The sequence below is a fragment of the Mesoplodon densirostris genome, chromosome 17 (assembly GCF_025265405.1).
Source record: "Mesoplodon densirostris isolate mMesDen1 chromosome 17, mMesDen1 primary haplotype, whole genome shotgun sequence".
In the NCBI taxonomy this organism is placed as follows: domain Eukaryota; kingdom Metazoa; phylum Chordata; class Mammalia; order Artiodactyla; family Ziphiidae; genus Mesoplodon; species Mesoplodon densirostris.
In genome coordinates, this window is record NC_082677.1 from 66,629,203 (window position 1) to 66,648,027 (window position 18,825).

The 18,825-nt window shown below is 42.0% G+C and overlaps 1 protein-coding gene across 7 annotated transcripts in view; it reads right to left on the bottom strand.

Annotated features, from left to right (window-relative positions):
• The window catches only part of DOCK9 (dedicator of cytokinesis 9), a 282,273-nt gene that overhangs the window by 123,341 nt on the left and 140,107 nt on the right, over positions 1-18,825 (bottom strand). For all 7 annotated transcript variants that reach the window (XM_060080170.1, XM_060080175.1, XM_060080172.1 and 4 more), the window contains exons 3-7: positions 11,348-11,437; positions 7,866-7,948; positions 5,857-5,926; positions 3,988-4,083; positions 2,858-2,992 (exon numbers count right to left, since the gene is read on the bottom strand). In XM_060080170.1, the coding sequence (XP_059936153.1) occupies positions 2,858-2,992; positions 3,988-4,083; positions 5,857-5,926; positions 7,866-7,948; positions 11,348-11,437 (474 nt within the window). The remainder of the gene's footprint in view (positions 1-2,857; positions 2,993-3,987; positions 4,084-5,856; positions 5,927-7,865; positions 7,949-11,347; positions 11,438-18,825) is intronic.

The following is an 18,825-nucleotide window of genomic DNA, read 5'->3' on the forward strand; positions in this document are numbered from 1 at the left end:
TAACTACTAGAAATAACTGGGCAAAACAGATGAAACAACTGTTTTTAAGGTATTTTGCAACCATCAGGGCAGCCCTGTGATCCCTGATAGAAAGGAAATAGAGGAGGTGAGCCCTACCATCACCTCATCACTTTCTGCCTGGAGGCCATATCTGGACCCAGGAAGGTGAGCCTGAACAGAGTCCAACAGTCTTGCTAACTGAGGAGGCTGCCCAGAGTTCAGAAGACCCAGGTGGCTAGAACATGCAGGACAGAGCCTCCAGAACAAGAACAGACTTCTCAGCACAAATAGATAACAGAGATCTAAACTTAGCAAAAACTCATTCATTACATGTTTATTTTCTCCTTATGTCATGCCTTAACAAAAAAGCTTACCAAAAAAATCAAAATCAAGACACAATGACCTAAATTTCAGGTCACCATAGATAAGAGATAAGGAGAAGACTGTGAAGAATAGGGAATAACATAAGACTCCAAAACAACACAAGCATCTAGAAGACAATGGAACGCCTTCACATTCTAAGGTAAATTTCATCTAACTGTCAAAAAATTAAGATCTTACACATGATTTCCAGGAAGCTCCTGGAGGATGTGTTCCTCCAAAACAAGAAAGGAAAATGAGAAAGAAGACGACATAGGATCCTGGAAACAAGGAATCTGACACAGGCAGGACAGCAAAGGGAATTTCCAGGATGGTGACTGTGCAGAGGCTGAGGAAGCAGTCAGTCCAGCTTAGAGCATGAAGGAGGGTTGCAGGAGCTAAAGTCCTCTCTAGCATCACATCATGTCCACAACTAATGAATGAAGAGCAGCGAACAATCCTTATCTAGCAATATGGAGGCAAGTCCCAAGGAAAAAAACAGTGGAAAAAGTTGAAAATGACCATTTCAGGGAGTGGGGAGTAGGTGAAGTGAGGTGATGCTGGCAGGACTGTGCTTTAGTACTACCGCTCCGTACTGTTTGACATTTAAACCAGATGAATGTATTATTTGGATGAAAATGCAATTTAATTTTAAGTAAACATGTGAATGCATAAGCAGGTATACCTGAGGGTCAAACCAGAGCTGTGTCTCTAACCTTAGTCACACTGGCCCCACAAGACAACCTTTCTTAGAGAATCGAGCTTTGGGCTAATGTCCCAGCAAACACTGAGTCACCTTAAGGAAGAATTCTCTGATAATGGTGACTGCGTCTATTGTGAAGAGGCGTCAAGAAGATTGTTCGTTCATCACACAGGGCCCTCTGTATGAGGGCCCCCAAGAGAAACGTCTGAATGCACTTCATTCTGAGATTACTCGGGCAGCTTCTGACTAATTGGACTGTTTGTATCTATAGACACTGGGCAACTGAACGGGTCTCCAAGCTAGAAAGCGTAGAGCCTGGTTTGTCACCCACCGTAGCAGGTGTTAGGTCTTTAAAATATATGCTTTTTCCTTAACTTAATCCCACTTCATCTCCTCCCTACCCTGACTCCTTTCACAACACTTTAAGTTTATATTAGCCTGTGTTTTATGTATCCTTGTAAATTGCTGCCTTAGATCTTCCTGGAAAACGGGAGGGGAGTGGATGAATGGATGGACGGATGAACAGACAGATGGGGAAACTGCCAACCTGCTTTCAAAGGCAATTCTACAAAGGCATGGAAGGAGGCACACCAAACTGGTAATGGTAGCTCTTTGAGAAAGGGAGATATGGGGATCAACAGGGACTTCTGCACTACCTGTATTGTCTAACATTTCATAATACAAATACATTCATGTATCATGTATAATTAAAATAATTTTAAGACTAACTCTACAACTGTAACAGCACTATGATAACAAACCCTAACCCCAACCCTAATATTGGCTGAATGCTTACCATGTGCCAGCACTGTTCTAAGCTCTTTACATGTATTGATTAATCCTCTCCATAACCATATTCAGTACTATCATTATCCCTATTTAACAAATGAGGAGCCTGAGGCACAGAGAAGTTGAAAAATATCTCCCAGGTTATAGAGCTGTAGGTGGTAGAGCGGGGATCTGAACTCAGTCTGAATCTGAAACCCAGTCTCTTGGCCAATATACTACTGTGCCATTGATACTATCATGATAAAAGTCATCACAGAGATGCTAAGAACTGTTCTGAATATTTCCAAGTTAACTCATCCAATCCTCTCACCCTATTAAGGAAATATTATCATTATCTGAATTTTGCATGTGAAGAAACTTCAGTTAATAGCCAGTCCAAGGTCACATAGTTAAAAAGTAGCTGAGGACTTCCTTGGTGGAGGAGTGGTTAAGAATCCACCTGCCAATGCAGGGGACACGGGTTCGAGCCTTGGTCTGGGAAGATCCCGCATGCCACGGAGCAATGAAGCCCGTGCACCACAACTACTGAGCCTGCGCTCTAGAGCCCGCGAGCCACAACTACTTAAGCCCGCGTGCCTAGAGCCCGTGCTCCACAACAAGAGAAGCCACTGCAATGAGAAGCCCGCGCACCGCAACGAAGAGTAGCCCCCGCTCGCTGCAACTAGAGAAAGCCCGCGTGCAGCAATGAAGACCCAATGCAGCTGAAAATAAACAAACAAATAAATAAATTTATATTTGAATTAAAAAAGTAGCCGAGCCAGGTTTTAAATGTAAAAACTCACATGCAGAGCACCTGGGCCTCCTACAACAGAATTCTGCGCGTGTGTTGTACCCACTATCTTCTAAAATGACGAAAAACAAGCCTTTAACTCATTTTTTAAGTCTGCTATTATACTTCTACCACGAATATTGCCATTTTTTGAAGTGTTTGCTTAGATCTGCTAATTCATAGATGGTACTTTTACAAATGAGAAAACTCAACGATAAAACTCGTTTTGTATTTACCTGAACCACACCCATACAGGAGTCCAGAAATATTGATCCTTTTGGTTCCTTGGAGATCTTTTCATCTTTATAAAAATTCAAATTGTAGGACCCATCACCAAGTTGAATCAAGTGGAAAAATCGCCTTTTAAACGACTGAGAGAAAAATACACACATAATTATGGTTTCAAGATGAAAACAGCCACAATCTTTCTCAATAACTCACAAGTACACCCTATGAAAAAACCATTTCAGTTCTCTCCAAAACAAAACTAATTCTGGCCAGCGCCCCAGGTAACTGGGTGAGTTAAGACTCTCCATCACATCTAATAATTTTACTGAATTTAAATTCTGTGGAGTTGGTTCACTAAGCATTCCTGGGTCATTTTTCTCACCCACAGAATCAGAGATTTTTACATAACCACCCAGAAGCAGTGCAGTGAATTCTAATTTGGGATGGAGCTCAGTCTAATTTGGGATGGAGCTCAGAAGGATGGAAACTTTCTCAGATCCCCAGGGTGTCTTGCTCACACAGAGTAGGAACTGTTCTCTGCCTCACGGAACTGGACGATTTTCCAGCCTCAGGATTACAACAATCAGCATTTCCCCTGATTTAACGTTTATCCCCTGCCCATCCTACCTCACTTCCATTGTTTCTCTTTATTATTAATTCTGGCCTTTCACTGGTCCTACTTTTCTCCTGAATAGTTTTTACACTAGTTTTACTTTTCTCTTGACAACCCCCTTCCAATTTAACCATTTTCCCTTTAGTCCTTGATTTTTGCTTTTCTTGACTTTATTGCAAGAAGACCTCCATGAAAGTGCTTAGGTGTAGCCCCTCCGTGATGTTCTACAAGGTACCAAGTATCCCTTTTGTAGTCAATACGGAGAAGAAAGGCTGTAAGGCGACTGCACCTTCACACCAGACTTACGATGATCTCATCACGCTGGAGGGTGACAAGGGGAGCGGGTGGAAATGGGGCTGTACCAGTGGGGGTCGATCACCGATCACCAGGGAGGCATCTCACTAACCAGACAATGTCACTTTTGTCAGGAAAAACAGCATGCCCATTCATCTTGAGCATCATTCCCAAGACCCACAGGAAAAAAAGGGCTTAGTAAGGGGAGAGCAGGGTGATGGGCCTCCTTACCCTCATGGTCACGCTTATTGCACTGTTCATGTTGCCTTTGTACAGCCATCCGTGCTTGGTGATCCCACCCTTCTGAGAGCCGAGGGAAGCAGCATCCTAGGAGACAAGGGCAACACCGCAATCAATCTCCCGTTATTACTGATGGGAAATGCATTCAATTCATACCAGGTTGCCCCTCGCCCCTTTACTGGAGTAACCGTCTGGCACTCACACCTACTGTGTCCACTTACCAATAAAAGAGGTGGAACAAGCCTAAATTTCTGCAAACTCTAGTCCATTAAAAAGCAAAGCTTGTTCTAGTCCAAGTTTTTTTTTTTTTTCTCCCCAAGTGTTTTAAGTGTTTAATGAGCCACAAAAAGTACATACCATACTTAACCACTCAAGTTGTAAGGTCTCACCCGGTTTGATGAAAAATGTTTTCCCATTACACTCCCATATAGTTGGAGGACAAAAGCAAATTCCTGGAAAACTTCCCAGATGCTTAGTTCAGGGAAAGGTGAATAAGAAAGGAAGGAAATATGAGGCAGGCAATAAAGAAAGCAGAGATAAAATGCTGGGGCAACAGAAAAGAGGGAAAGAGAGAGGCAAGACCACAACAGGGAGAGAGGAAAGGAGACAGAAAAGTGGAGGGCAACAGCTAGCAAAGTAAAGAAACATGTTTCCTCAAGTTCTGACCCGAACACTGAGATCTGGGTTTAAGGGCCTGGGGCTGCCAGCTGCTGCTATAAATAAGTCAGGCTTACATTTGCACATATAATGAGCAGACAGACAAATGAAATATACGCACACACACATACACAATGTGGCAGACCTTCCACCACATCCTGACCCCGCCCCTTCCTTACGCTCTAAGACCTCTGCCTTGTGACTCTGCCCCCTAAGACCGTGTCCAATACACACTTGAGTAGGAGCCTTAGGAAGCGAGGACTACCCTGTCAGGTCACCCAGCTCACACCTCCTGAGGACTAGTCTAATTATGATGCTTATTTTTGTAATCAAGTAGACAACTGCAGAAAGACCTGTCTTACGCTTTGTCTGAGACCACCTCAATTTTAATATTGGTGGTTTTACTGTTGTTATTATTAGTGATAACAGAAGTAACTTATCTGTCTAGGATTTTACAGTTTGGTGTGTGCGCTTATGTGCATTATTTCAATCGGTCCTCCTCTTACTATTAATCGGCACCTAGTTTTTAATATCTTATTTTTCATTTTGAATGACCACTCTTCCCAGAATATTCTTAAAGTGGTTTCTAAAATAATGTGCTACCATGGACGTTGTTAACACTCACAATTAGGCATCTAATACTGAGTACGGAAGAATAAGTAATGCGGGGATGGGCAGCACTAACTTTTTATTACGTTTTCCTTGCTCAGGGGACACGGTCACCTTAACGCCCGGCTCTCTTTATACACTTCTCTGGCCATAACGTTCCTCCAATAGTAAGGGGAGTGGGCTTGTTAAATTCAGAGGTTCTGGGTACTATCTACTTTACTCAAAGCCCTCACTGAAGAAACAGCCATTTAAAATCTACTGGCTGCCAGTTTGTTTCAAATAGCCTGCTGAAAAACAACCAAAACTCAGGATCTAAGTAATCTTGATCTTTTAACAATGTAGCCAAATCTTGTCCAGGACTTTGAAAATGATCTCAGAACAAATAAACAAGGACCAGAGGAACAGGCAATGCTAAGCAGTCAAGTTGAAACAGAGACCTTATTTCAATCAATCAAACAATACATTTTTAAAAATTCCTCCCCTGTTTCAAGAAACATTCCAATTCCTGTTTTGACTAAATGTTGGTAATTCTCCAATGAATCTTCTAAATCGGTGAACTAAATCAATTCTTAGATCCGTAAGCAAGCATCCTACCTCATCTTTGTCCACCTCCTCATCAACTTCATAGACATGAACTGGAAGTTTATCCAACTTGGCCACTTTGCTTTAAAAAGAAGAAAGAATCTTGTTTTATAATTACCTAATCTATGAAGAGATGCTGCATTTCTTCCCCCATCAAAGGAACCAGCATTTAACAAACCCAAAGCTGGCCCACTTGGCTAAAGAATAAAAATAATAGATGAAGTTGCTTTTCAAAAAGTGGGTGATCCAAGACTTAGAGAGCTCCCAAAAGCTAGGTAGACAAGACGGCATGGCTTGTTGGGAGTTATGTAGATTACAAATGGGAAAGTGTATTAATAAATAAACACATGGTAGAATAACTTTTAATACGAAGTTTAAATGAGGTCACTCCATTTGAAGTGACTGGAAACCACAGTCTTGATGATGATGGTATTAACAACAAAAACAGGACAATAACGGTATCAGTCATTAGACAGTCATTAAACAGTTATTATGTGCTAGGCACTGTGCTGTACTTCACATGTGTTACCTCCTTTAGTCCTTTAGATGGTGGGGACTGGTGCTAAGACCACTTAATAGATGAGGACACTAAGGCTTACAGAGGGCAGAGTAAGTAGATGATGCAGGCCGACTACAGAGTCTATGTTCTTTTTTTTTTTTTTTTTTTTTTTTTTTTGCGGTATGTGGGCCTCTCACTGTTGTGGTCTCTCCCGTTGCGGGGCACAGGCTCCGGACGCGCAGGCTCAGCGGCCATGGCTCACGGGCCCAGCCGCTCCGCGGCATGTGGGATCTTCCTGGACCGGGGCACGAACCTACGTCCCCTACATCGGCAGGCGGACTCTCAACCTCTGCGCCACCAGGGAAGCCCGAGAGTCTATGTTCTTAATCACTGCTACAACCTTCGTCTCCTTCTCATCACACAACTGAAATTCTTATTAACGCCCAGAGGTCAAATCCACCAGCAGTAAAAGTATATCGTATAAAATACACTGTATCCCCGGTCGGTTCTCTTTCAGTCATGAGAAGAGCATGAACAAACCTATCAGTGAAGACAGCTTTACCAACCAAACAGGAAGAATTAAGTCCCCAAATAAGTACTGGCTACATACAGAAGTAAGGAGCATACCCATCTGGAGAAGACAATGCTGGAAGGGAGTGTTCTCAGCCGAGGTTTAAAAAGAGGCAATTGGGAAGTTGGCTGGACACTCTTAAGGAGTGGCTGAACCACACAAACAGATGAAACAAACAGCTAGGACCACTGAGAATAGTATAAACATTTCAAACTCACAGATGCAACAAACCCTAAGAAAAATTTATTAATAGGGTCTTAATTAAAATTTTCATTGGCAACAGTTACTTTTGAAACACAATCCATTATTTGCTTTCAATTTTCATAATAAACTAAAATCTGCCAACTGTGTTATTTCAGGATGTACCATTTTATAACAGATACCCTCTCAAGGCAAGACCTAGCTATACCTGGTTTACTTTAACTACTGCTCATCAATCTAAACACACGGGCTTTTGGTATATTTTAGAATGAGTTAATACTTTAAAGGAGGTAAAGAAATTTGGGGAAATGCTTGTTCTTTGATGTACATTTTTTAAATATAAAATTTTTTCAATATAAAATACTTTCCATGTCTTTTCAAAATATTCTTTTTAAGATAAAACACACCTCAGCATATTTCAATACACTTACATTTTGTCTTCTGTTTCTCACTGAAAAAAATCTCACCTGTTTTTGTTTTATCAGTGGTACCCTGAGCAGAATCACTGAACATAATTAAACCATCCATGGGTTTCTTACCATCTACCAATTCCCAGAGTACTAGGTTTGAGTACTATTAACAAATACCCTGTAAACAATAGCTAACCCATATACACACAAACCATCTAGAAATATTTTCTCTAATCACTCTGATTGCATGTGAAGTTACACATCTCCCTAGGCATTTCGAGTACAAAGAACTTTCCCTGTGTGTATAACCCCATCTTGTGTGGTCTGATCATTTACTCACTTTGGAAGCTGTCGAAACTCTCCTGAGTAATCTTCATATTTGTAGTTCACGAGATGCCAGTCAGAGTTATAGGCTTTGATGCACTATTTGGGGCGGCGGGGGGGAGCATAAAAAAAAGCATAAGAGAAAAAGAAAAAAGACATGTGATGACTTTTGGAGAACATTCGGGAAAGTTTATGAAGGCACACCCACACCAATATCAAAAAAATTCTTTCCCCTCAACCCTCTCATGCCTGAAATGCCACCACTAAAGGATCCTATGAAGCTTAAGAACCACTGAAACGTTACACTTGGGAGAGGGGTCATTCCAGTCATCGTCATTCATGATCCGAGAGCAGATGTTACCAGGAGACAAACCTCACCTCCTCTTGCTGCATTTACATAACAATGTGCTGTTTCTGACTTAAAACCACTTGGCTCCTAAGAAGTCACGTGGGCTTCTAGAAGAACATGAAAGTAAATGGAAAGTGTGAACCTAAAGATACTTTCATAGTATTTACTAATATTAAAACTTGCTCATTAGTCAATATTACATACATTGGCCCTCAGATTTTCATTTTATTTATAAGGGACAGTGTGAGGTAATTAGGAAGAAAGATTTAGATTCCAATTCACAGTGGCACCATGACCTCTTCACGTGTACATGTGTGCGTGCATGTGTACAAATGTACAAAGTATGGAGCAGTCCATTGCCCGGATTCCACAGTGACACCAACCTACACGGACTGCATTAAGCTACCTCGCTATCTGACAAGCTCGACCAGCCAGCACGGTGTCTTTCATTCACCTGTCCAGGAGGATCCACTGAGTAGTGTGTGGAGTCTTAAGGTTTTAAGGTCTCCTCCACCAGATCTTCAAATATGAATGAGTCACAATCAACAGGTGAAGCATTTGACTTATTTGTCATCAGCGAACTTGCTTTTCCGTATGGACAGCTCTAGACTACACGTATATAGAGGTCAGTGTGGCAAAAAATGAATGAATAAAGTGAAAATATAGGTAGTTAGATGTATTAGTCGTACCTAGTTGACTTGACTCTGGCTGTAACATCATGAACAAAGTCTCTATTCTGTTGACATCACTTCGCTGTTTATCCTGTGAACCTTTTTACCTATTTCATACTTCATGCCCGAATGCTTTCTGAAGCAAAAACCCAAGGTCATGAAAGTAACTACAGCTAATGCCTCTCGTGCCAGGCTCTACACTAAGCACTCTATTGGCAAGGCTGTGAACGGAAGGTAGAGTAAGTTTTTTATATGATCATTCTGAGATGGAATAGAGCAGAGAAGGGTTAAAAACAAAGTCAGACGTGGGAGCTGAACAACATTTCAATTTCTTTGCTATGTAGTTACACATGTTTTTAAATACCATTTTATTCTTATAAATGCTTTTTTTAAAATTTCAAAGCATTTTCACATTTAGAACATCAGACATCCACACTCAAAATCACATTCCAAAAGCAGTATGATTTCAGAATTATCTGTAGGTTTGGGTTTTCCCATCCTATCCCTGGGTCCATTAGCACAGCTAAGTCAGGTCAGACTATGTATGACATAGTCTTGTGGACATGCTCCTATTATCTTTGTTCTGGTTTTTCACCAAGCCCTTCAACTTCAACTTTCATACCACCAAAGTCTCTTGTAGGATATTAAACCTATTCCGAAGCATAAAATGTACCTGCCCAATTAAAAATACATAAATAAGTATACACTTGTACATAATCAGTGCATTTATGAACAGAACACCTGAGTGCCCAGATTTTTAATATCTTAGGGAAAATGGGTAAGAAAGATAATTACAATGTTTAAGTATTTTAAATTATAAGGAACTGAAAAAAACACAGTTAACCAAGTTAAGTAACTAGCGTCACTCATTTAATAAGCCATTGTTGACCACCCACAAGGCAGGCACACAGAACAAGGCAAGCAACCTGCACCCCTCTGGAGGTGTAGAAAGTCTAGGAGACAAGGGGTTCAATCAGAAATCAGTACCCAGAGAACTGCATCTCTAAAGAGACAGGGATCTGACTGGGCTGATTTCATGACTGACCTTTCAAACTTGTGAAATTCAATAATATTTTGAAGTTATACTGGAAGGTTTTTGAAGTTTTTTTTTTGTTTTGTTTAAAGCCGTTAGGTCATCCTCCTGTGGACAAGAGTACGGGGCGGAAGCGCTGTTGCACTCCACCCTGGTGGAAGAGGCCCAAGAGGGTGTAGCTATGCTGGCTCCTGCCCCACAGGGTGAAGTTGCTATTGCCCAACCTGCAGCGATGAAAGAACTTAATGGAGAGTTGTCCCTCGAACATAATATTTTTTTTAAGAAACTGGGAGAACTGAATTAGTAATTAACAATTTTACTATATGCTTTAAAACAAGGATCAACAAATTTTTTTCTGCAAAAGGCCAGAGAGCAAGTATTTTCAGCTTTGAGGGACACACTGTGTCTATTGCAGCCACTGGCGTCTGAGCTGTAATGTGAAGTAGTCACAGGCACATGTGAGCGGGCAAATGGGTGCAGCTGTGCCGCAGTGTACCTTTCTTTACAAAAACAGGCTGCAGGACAGTTCACCTAATGTCCTGCTTTAAAATAAACATTTGAGACTCTGTAAACATATTTGGCTGCATTTGTCTTGCATTAATATTACGAATAGAGTGGCAAAGGAGGTAAGACAAGAAGTTACCTTTTCAGAATGATAAAAGAACACACTTCAAAAATTTTAACTATACATTCAAGTTTTCAAAAATCTCAGTGAAACTAAATGTTGTTATTGTAATGGGCCTTCGCTTAGAACAGCATAGCTTCCTTGTAGTGGGCAAATTTATTGATGGGCATAATTAGCTCCTAAATATCAACTAGAAAAATGGGGATAAAAATACACTATTTTTTAAATGAAGGAGCACTTCAAGAAATAAAATTTAAACACCTAACTCGTTCATCCTATCTAAAGGCACCTGGAGGAAGAAACAAACACCTCAAGACAGAAAAAGCAAGCAATCTCAAAGCAATAATTTTTCTTTCCTCCTTAACGAAAGAGTCGTTTTCTGTGTGTTCAAACAAAAGTAATAATAATCATATATTGATCAGGGATAGTTAGGCTCTGCTCATTGTTACCTGGTACTTCATGAATATTGAACTAATCTTGATAATAAATTACAAGTATAAACATATAAATGAAGTCAATGAATACATAAGTGCATGTGCTGAGTCTCCATTAAAAACAATATCAAAGTCTGCTAAGTGTCCAAGTGAGTTCATTCACAAGTTACTCCTATTCTAAGGCTATGAAATAAGTTTTGTAGAATTCATGTTTGTCATCAAATTGACCCCTGTTGACATTTCTGTCCAAGTTTCAGACTCTGAAAACTTCTTATTATTTTTCTATTCTAACTTCCATCATAAAAATGTAATTACCTCTTTGACACTTTCTTGAAAATAGCACTGGAATTTTTAAAAGGGGAGGAGGCATAGAAGAAATACATTACCTCTGTAACAAATAAGCTCTGAGCTTCCTGCTGTGCGTTGGCAGGGATGGTGGAGCATACGTACCGCCCCTGTCGTCTCAGGATGGCCGTCTGTGAAGGAAGCACCAGGACACGACTCGGTTAAGTGAAGACGTTAAGGCGCCAGCCTCCCAGGGCAGTGGGGCCCTTCCCCTTCCTCTGCAGTCGCACCCCGTGGACCCCAGACTCCAGCTGGCTCCTTAAACTTCAAAAGGTGGGGGCAGTGGCTCCCAAGTCCTTCTGGATCACGGGCCCAAGGACCCCTCCAGGCAGGAAAGAGGCCCCTTTCAGAGACCCTAACGCTCCCCCACCCCAGGTGCTTGATCTAGTCCCACGAAGTTGCCTTTTACTTGCCTGGACTGCGGCAGTTTTAAAACTGTGGTAAAACAGACATAACATTCACCATTTGAACCATTTTTAAGTGTACAGTTCAGGGGCATTAAGTACATTCACATGGTTATACATCCATCTCTTAACTGCCTTTTACAACTGTTCTTATTCACTGCCACATCCCCAGTGGGATCCGTAGCAGGTCCTTAATATTTGTTGACTGAATCTGTGACTGTGAACACTACCTTCCCTCCTGTAACGGAGAACTGCTCCTGTTTCATGAGGCTTAAATGCTTACTCTAAATAATAAAATCTCTCATGACTTTAGGCAGCAACACATCTACCCTAATTAACACTGTAGTGTAGGGACTATAGTGTCAATTCGAGTTAACTAGGCCTTGGGCTTCAGGAAGGAATGTTCTAGATTTTTTCTCCCATGGACTGTAATCCTTGGATACTATTAACAGATCATAGTTATAAAAACAGCACACAAGAAACCAGCTTGTGGACAGAACCTATCCCATCGGTTCCTGAGGCTAATTACTAAGCTGGGATCTCCCAGCATCTGTTCCATCTGTTGTTCTTCTTCCTAAGATTGGAGGAAACTTTGGGTCAGATCTGTGGTCCCTCCTCCTCCAGCACAGGGGAAGAACTCCAGGGCATACATTTTTTTAATAATCTTATTTCCTGCCCGTATTGTCTCCCTGTTGTGTCTGCTTCACCTGTCTTTACTCTTTGCTTGCACTGTGTCCATCTTTGAAAGCAATCTTAAATCCTACTTTTACAATAAGGCTTCCTTATTCTAAAGGAAGAGAAGGAAGGAACTCTGTTCTCTACCAAAATCCTTCACAGGTGAATTATTAATTCATTCAGCTTCCTCCACGAGGGCCTTCAACACCCTGGCTCTTGGCTTCTTTGTGAAAGTCACAAATGGTGACCCTTCTTACACACCTGGTTCCATGAAATGCCATAGAGATGAATGACAGTAGGCCCTGGAGGCATAATCTATTCAAAAAGCTTCAAAGTAAAACATCGATTGTAAGAGATTGTCAAAACTGTTAAGAATCAGGTATACCAGTAAAGGGGAATTAAGAAATTAGGTGCACTTCAAAGAAGGACACATTCTATACCCCCACTTACTGCGTCTCATCTTCATTTATTTGGGTCTATCATGATGTTTTGAAACTAATTATCATACTTTAAAAATGTTCATGAAATGGCTCAGGTCAAGAAATAGGACTATTAGGGTCATTTCCAGCTCATTCCCCATCAGAACATTAGGAAGAAATAAAATTTATTACAGAATTTTCCTAGTGGAATTACCAACTCAAGAAACTTTAATTATGTGACACTTTTCCAAACACCCCTTTAAGGTAAGAAAAATAATAGGAAATGAAACCTTTTTATTATTGTGGATCAAAGTGCATTACGATTTCAATTTAAAAAGAAAGCAACTTTACTCATTAAAGATAGATGACTTTTAACAGATAAGAGAGCACTGAGCATAATTAAACCAATCATCCATGTGTTTATTACCACCCACCAATACCAGAAGGGTGTAAGAAAGAAGAACACAGAAGCACAGGCTGGTACGAGAGGAAAGAGTCTAAGAGGGGAGTCTAAATCCGACAGGGAGGAGAAGCGGACATCAAGAAGATGAAGACGTGCACTGAGGCAAAGATGCTTAAGCTACACTGTACAGGATGAGTACAAGTTGTGTTTAGTACAAAAAGGAAGAGAAATGTGAAGATAAGCCTACCCTTAGAAAGTTAAAATAACAAAATCAAGTCATAATAGATGAGATTAGCTTTTTGCACACACATAAAAAGCAAACCCATTAAGTCCTAGAATTAAAAAAATATACGCCAAAGAAAAAACTGCCTAAAACTCTAATTAGCTTGAATTAAACATCTCTAAAACTGCACCAACCTACAGCCTAGTCAATGGTTTTAACTAGGGAAAGCATGAGCCAACAGAAAGAACAGGGCTTGTATGACCAAAGCAATTCTGTCAATGTCTTTGTCACCCTTTAATAGGAAAGGCTGGGGTCCATCAGGCTGTGACCCACTGGGGGACTCCTGGACTTGGCTCCAGTGAGGAGTCACTGTTTGATGTCACCAGTTGCCAAGGTCTTTCCTCTTGTTCCCTCTGCTTTGAGTTTAGCCTCACCAACCCACCTGTTCATTATAATTCCCATTTCGACTCTGCTAATCAGAGAACACACAGCCAATGAATGTATTCTGATCTGCTTATTAATTCTAGTTCTCAATGCACATTATTAAATGGTATTCTGGTTTGTTTAACTTCTCCATATATTTTATGTATTAAAAGTCACATTCAGGTAATAGTCTACTGTATGTCAAACCGATTCACATTAAATTTCTATAGTTTTATTTATCTGGCTTATAAAAGAGTCCAAATCAATACCTGCAGATTTATACTCAATGAACACTAAAGCTCTTCTCAAATATGAGCTTAATTTTCTTTTTCATGGTTGTGGTATTCTTTCCTACTTTCCTATTAACTAAAATCATATTCCTGCTAAAAGATGGGTCTATGTCCACCTTATATAAATCATCCTCAAGGCGGACATTCAAAGAATATCAGTCCCATCCCTTTGTTTGGAAATAAATTATTTCCATTCTACTAAAAAAGCTGTACATCTGCAAGGGGTAGGGGGAAAAAACTGCACACTATGAAGTGTGATAAGATGCGAAAATTAAATCTAAACATAGCTGGCATCTCAAACATCCTTTGGGATATAAATCTCACAGTACAAAATACAATTTAAAAATAAAAGCCTTCTTCTAGCAACTATAATAGATTCAATTATTTTCAGTCAACATTGTTTCTTAGGTTAAACACTGACAGTGCTTGACGCACAGAAATCCTTAACTACCTTGGCCAAGAATGGGCGTGAGTCTTATGAGGCCTTCCACAAAATTTTTGGACTAACTGAAAAGGTAACTTAGGACTGCAAAAGGAGGAGAAAAAGGTGAAGTCCTCTTCTAAAGGACTTATATAATGATGCACGGACACCTGAGAGCCTAGGCCAATCTTGATGGGACTTTTTTTTTAATGATATGAACTGATGAAATGCAGAGGTGCCCCCGGATCCGAATATAAAGGGTACAATTTACCACTATCTCCAAGTCTAGTTAGGATGACAAATTTCAAATAGAGCCTTTTTTATTTTAAAGACTTTTTTTTTCTCTTGGTTGAAATGATTCCCTCCAAACACTGGGGTCACTTTAATGGCTATGAGCCGTAATCAGGAATGTGGGATGCTCCACCCAGGGAAGCAGGGTCCCTAAAGGGAACATACAGAGGTACCACGTTTCCTCACCTGGACACAACCCCGGGGACTTCTGGGCATTTCCTGCCCCTCTTCTTCACCGCTCACTGCTCTTCCCTGATGGCCTGCTGTGGCCCTGTTTCTTTAGCTCTAACTTGGAATTGCTCTTACTAATGAACTTCCTGCCCCCAACCTGGCCAGGGCTCTGTCTTTCCTCCATAGGGTGCTGGCTAACACGCTACCTTGACCCCACTGAAGCTGGGATACCAAGAAGCTCAGGTTTCAAACCACAAGCAACGTGAAGCACATAACTTAATTGAACTTCCTATGGAAGAATTCGAGAAGTGATCTTGGAAAGAGGTGGGACTTGAGAGCCAGGAAACCTGAGTTCTCATCTGAGCTCTACCTCTAATTAGCTGTGTAATCTTGGAGGAAAGTTTTAACTTTCCACATCCAGAATTTTATAGGATCTCTAAGGTTTTCTTTGTGGTTTAAAAACTCCATAGTTCCATGGAATTCTAAGTCTCTCTCTCACAAGTGGTTTATTGAGTGCTACGAATTGCTTTGTGAGAAACTAAAAACTTAAAAGACATCCAGAAAAAAGATGAATACGCTGTATCTTTTTTGATTTATAGTCCTATTACCCCACTTACTTTTTTAATGAAAGGAATTGTTTTAATGTGTTTTTATGAAAGGAATTGGATTAAAAGGAGGGAAGATTCACTGTGTAGACTCAAATACAGGCGTTAGTATTAAGGAAGATGTTCTTTTGTGTCATCATTTCTTTATTTTTCTAATCCTCTTAACTCAGAAGGCACCAGATTTTTTTTATTAATCACTTTACAATGGGCATTAAACTATAACAAAACAACCCTCTTAATTCCTGGTGGGAAGTATGCATATCTACTGGGTGTCTAAAGTATCATATTTTATAGGACTTACAATTCAGACATTGAAACAAAAGGCCCACCCTTCCCCTGGGACACAGGAACAATGAGCTGGAGACAATATCCCAGAGAAGTGGGTGGGCTGTAACCTGAGCCAGCTGTGCGGATCTACAAGGACTCTCCCCATCTCTCCTGTCCTAAGGAGCACAGGGCAGGGAGTGTCCGCCCTCAGACAGAAAACAGACATCACGGGCAGCCCAGGAGGGAGTGCGAGCTCAGAGATGGCTGCTCCGCAGGTGTCCTAAGCAGAAGGAAGGCAAGGCCAAAGTGCACCACCTGAGACACAGAAGAGGTGAAGAGGGTTCTCCTCAGTAATCGGTCAGTAGGTATGGCTGCAGAACAGAGAGAGAGAAGGGATTCCTTTGCTCCTGCCATCTTACCTCTAAGATGGGCCTTGAGGCCTGGGGAGTGAGGGTAGGAGGGGCCCAGGCGCAGCGAAGGGAGGCAAGTGGATGTGGCAGAAATCAAAGCCCAGGTGGTCTGGGTAAGACCGAGCTCTCAGGCGGGCATGGCCCATCTCCCTAGCTAAAGAGTAAGCCCTGGGTTGAATTTTTATTGTGCTCAACTGTGCCAAGTGGAGTTTCAACTGCTCCCTGCTAGAGAGACAGCTCTCAACACCTCCTTCCTCTGTCTCTAGGTCCCTCTGAATCTGCTGTAAATACCCCCTTGGATGCGTGTCTGTACATTAAACGTTTTGTATCCTGCGCAGTATTAAACCTCACTTTAGATGAGGCTGGGAACTTAGCTGCAACTTTCTGAGCACAGCAGTAATGGAACCTTTCCAAGTATCTGGCAGATGCATTTGTTTCAGAGCAGATGACTCGCTTTTGAGAGGATTCAGTTCCAAGCTAGGCTGGAAACTGAAATCCACACAGGGCGTTCCCCGCATCTCACTGCAGAGATCAGACCCACAGTGTTCCATGAAGATCAGACAAGTCCATTTCCAGGGAAGCGGTTTCCTGAGGATTCTCAATGTTTAATGCACTAATAATCAAGAAAACAAACAAGGTATGGGACAAGACAAGGGTCCAGAGAAAGATGTCCACTTAGGTTTCTGGAGGGACTTAATAAAAAACAACTCCCGAGAAACTAAAACATTACAAGGACGGAGCCTAATATGGGCAGAGAAACGGACATCTCTCTGCCTCTCTCTGACATAGCCCCTGCCCGGTGCCCAGGTTTCCATCTTTAACTGTCTCTCTCTCTTCCCTCAACAGCATCACCCTGTGACGTCAAGGACTTTCCTTGCTGTACATCCCCATGACAACGCACCGATTTAGGGGGCTCTTGTGTGAACCTCAGTGTGGCACCCTCCCTGACGGGGATGTCTGCCTTCCCTCAACCAGCCCTCTGCACAGCTGCCAGTCATCATTCTGAAACCCTTATCAATAGCGTCACGCCTCAGCTTAAATTCTTTCAAGGACCCCCACCACCACTGCCATGAGAATAAAGTCCAGACTCCTCAGCACGACCTGACCTTTGGTGACCCGCGGTACTGACTTTTCTGGACTCCTCTCCTGCCCGTCTCTGACCCTCCAGCACGCGGGCTACTTCTGACTCCCTAACGTAGCAGCCCCTGTGCCTGGCTGCGGGGCTGCTCACTCCCACCCTCCTGCAGCACACGGCACACATGCAGTTCTGCAGAAATTACTCAGAAACCTTGCTGCATCGCCTACCAGACTCAAGAACCTCAGACTGTGCTAGTCATCTTTGCTTCTCCAGCACCCTTACGTAACGTCTGGCCTAACATGAATGTCTGAATGAATGGGCAGTCGGGACTTTTAAATGGAATCACTTGCGGCTCCGAATGAGACAGTGTCTTAGCAACTGGTGAGACATCAGGTAGCTCTGTCACTGCATAGTGTCCTGTTTCCTAAACTGTCATATATGTACATTTATAAATGTCAGTAGACCGTTGACAGTCATAAAAATTTCATTCTGCTACCTTGAAAACCCCCTAAATTATGTATTACATAACAGTTTGGTCAAATGCAGTAAATTATAACTAAATAAGTTAAATGTTCAAAACCCTTAATGACCAGACTCATCAGTTGGGGGGCGGGGGGTGTTTGGTATTACAGAGAAGCTGGTTTCTTTTTTTTAAAATATATTTATTTATTTTTGGCTGCGTTGGGTCTTTGTTGCTGCCCGCGGGCTTTCTCTAGTTGCAGCGAGCAGGGGCTACTCTTCGTCACAGTGCGCAGGCTTCTTGCTGCGGTGGCTTCTCTTGTTGTGGAGCATGGGCTCTAGGCGTGCAGGCTTCAGTAGTTGTGGCATGTGGGCTCAGTAGTTGTGGCTCGTGGGCTCTAGAGCGCAGGCTCAGTAGTTGTGGCGCACGGGCTTAGTTGCTCTGCGGCATGTGGGATCTTCCCGGACCAGGGCTCAAACCCGTGTCCCCTGCATTGGCAGGCGGATTCTTAACCGCTGCGCCAGCAGGGAAGTCCCTCTAGTCACTTAAGTATCACTGCAAAAGTGAGGACGGGGCTGGCTATCCAGAAAACCAGGAGAGGGCTTGCAGCCACCTGAGTGGACACGTGGCAGGTCCAGCTTCCCCATGAGTAAGGGGCTCAGCCTGCTCCCCATCATATGACTTTGCAACTAAAAACTGCCATCCTCAAAAATAAAACGATGTTACCTAGAGGAGAGGAAGAAGACTCCACTAAGCATCCTGGGCACTCAGCTCCCTCCCTGCTACCTGGCGGACATCAGCCAATGTGTACAAAGAGCCTCCCTGAATGGTGGTATCTCTTTGGATTCTCACACATCTAATGAGAACCCCAATTTTAGGGCAAATGTTATCTCTGAATTACAGGTTAAGAAAGGTGAATTTACATGGAAGCATCATTTAAAAAAAAAAAAAAAGGAAAGGTGAATTTTAGGAAGGTTTA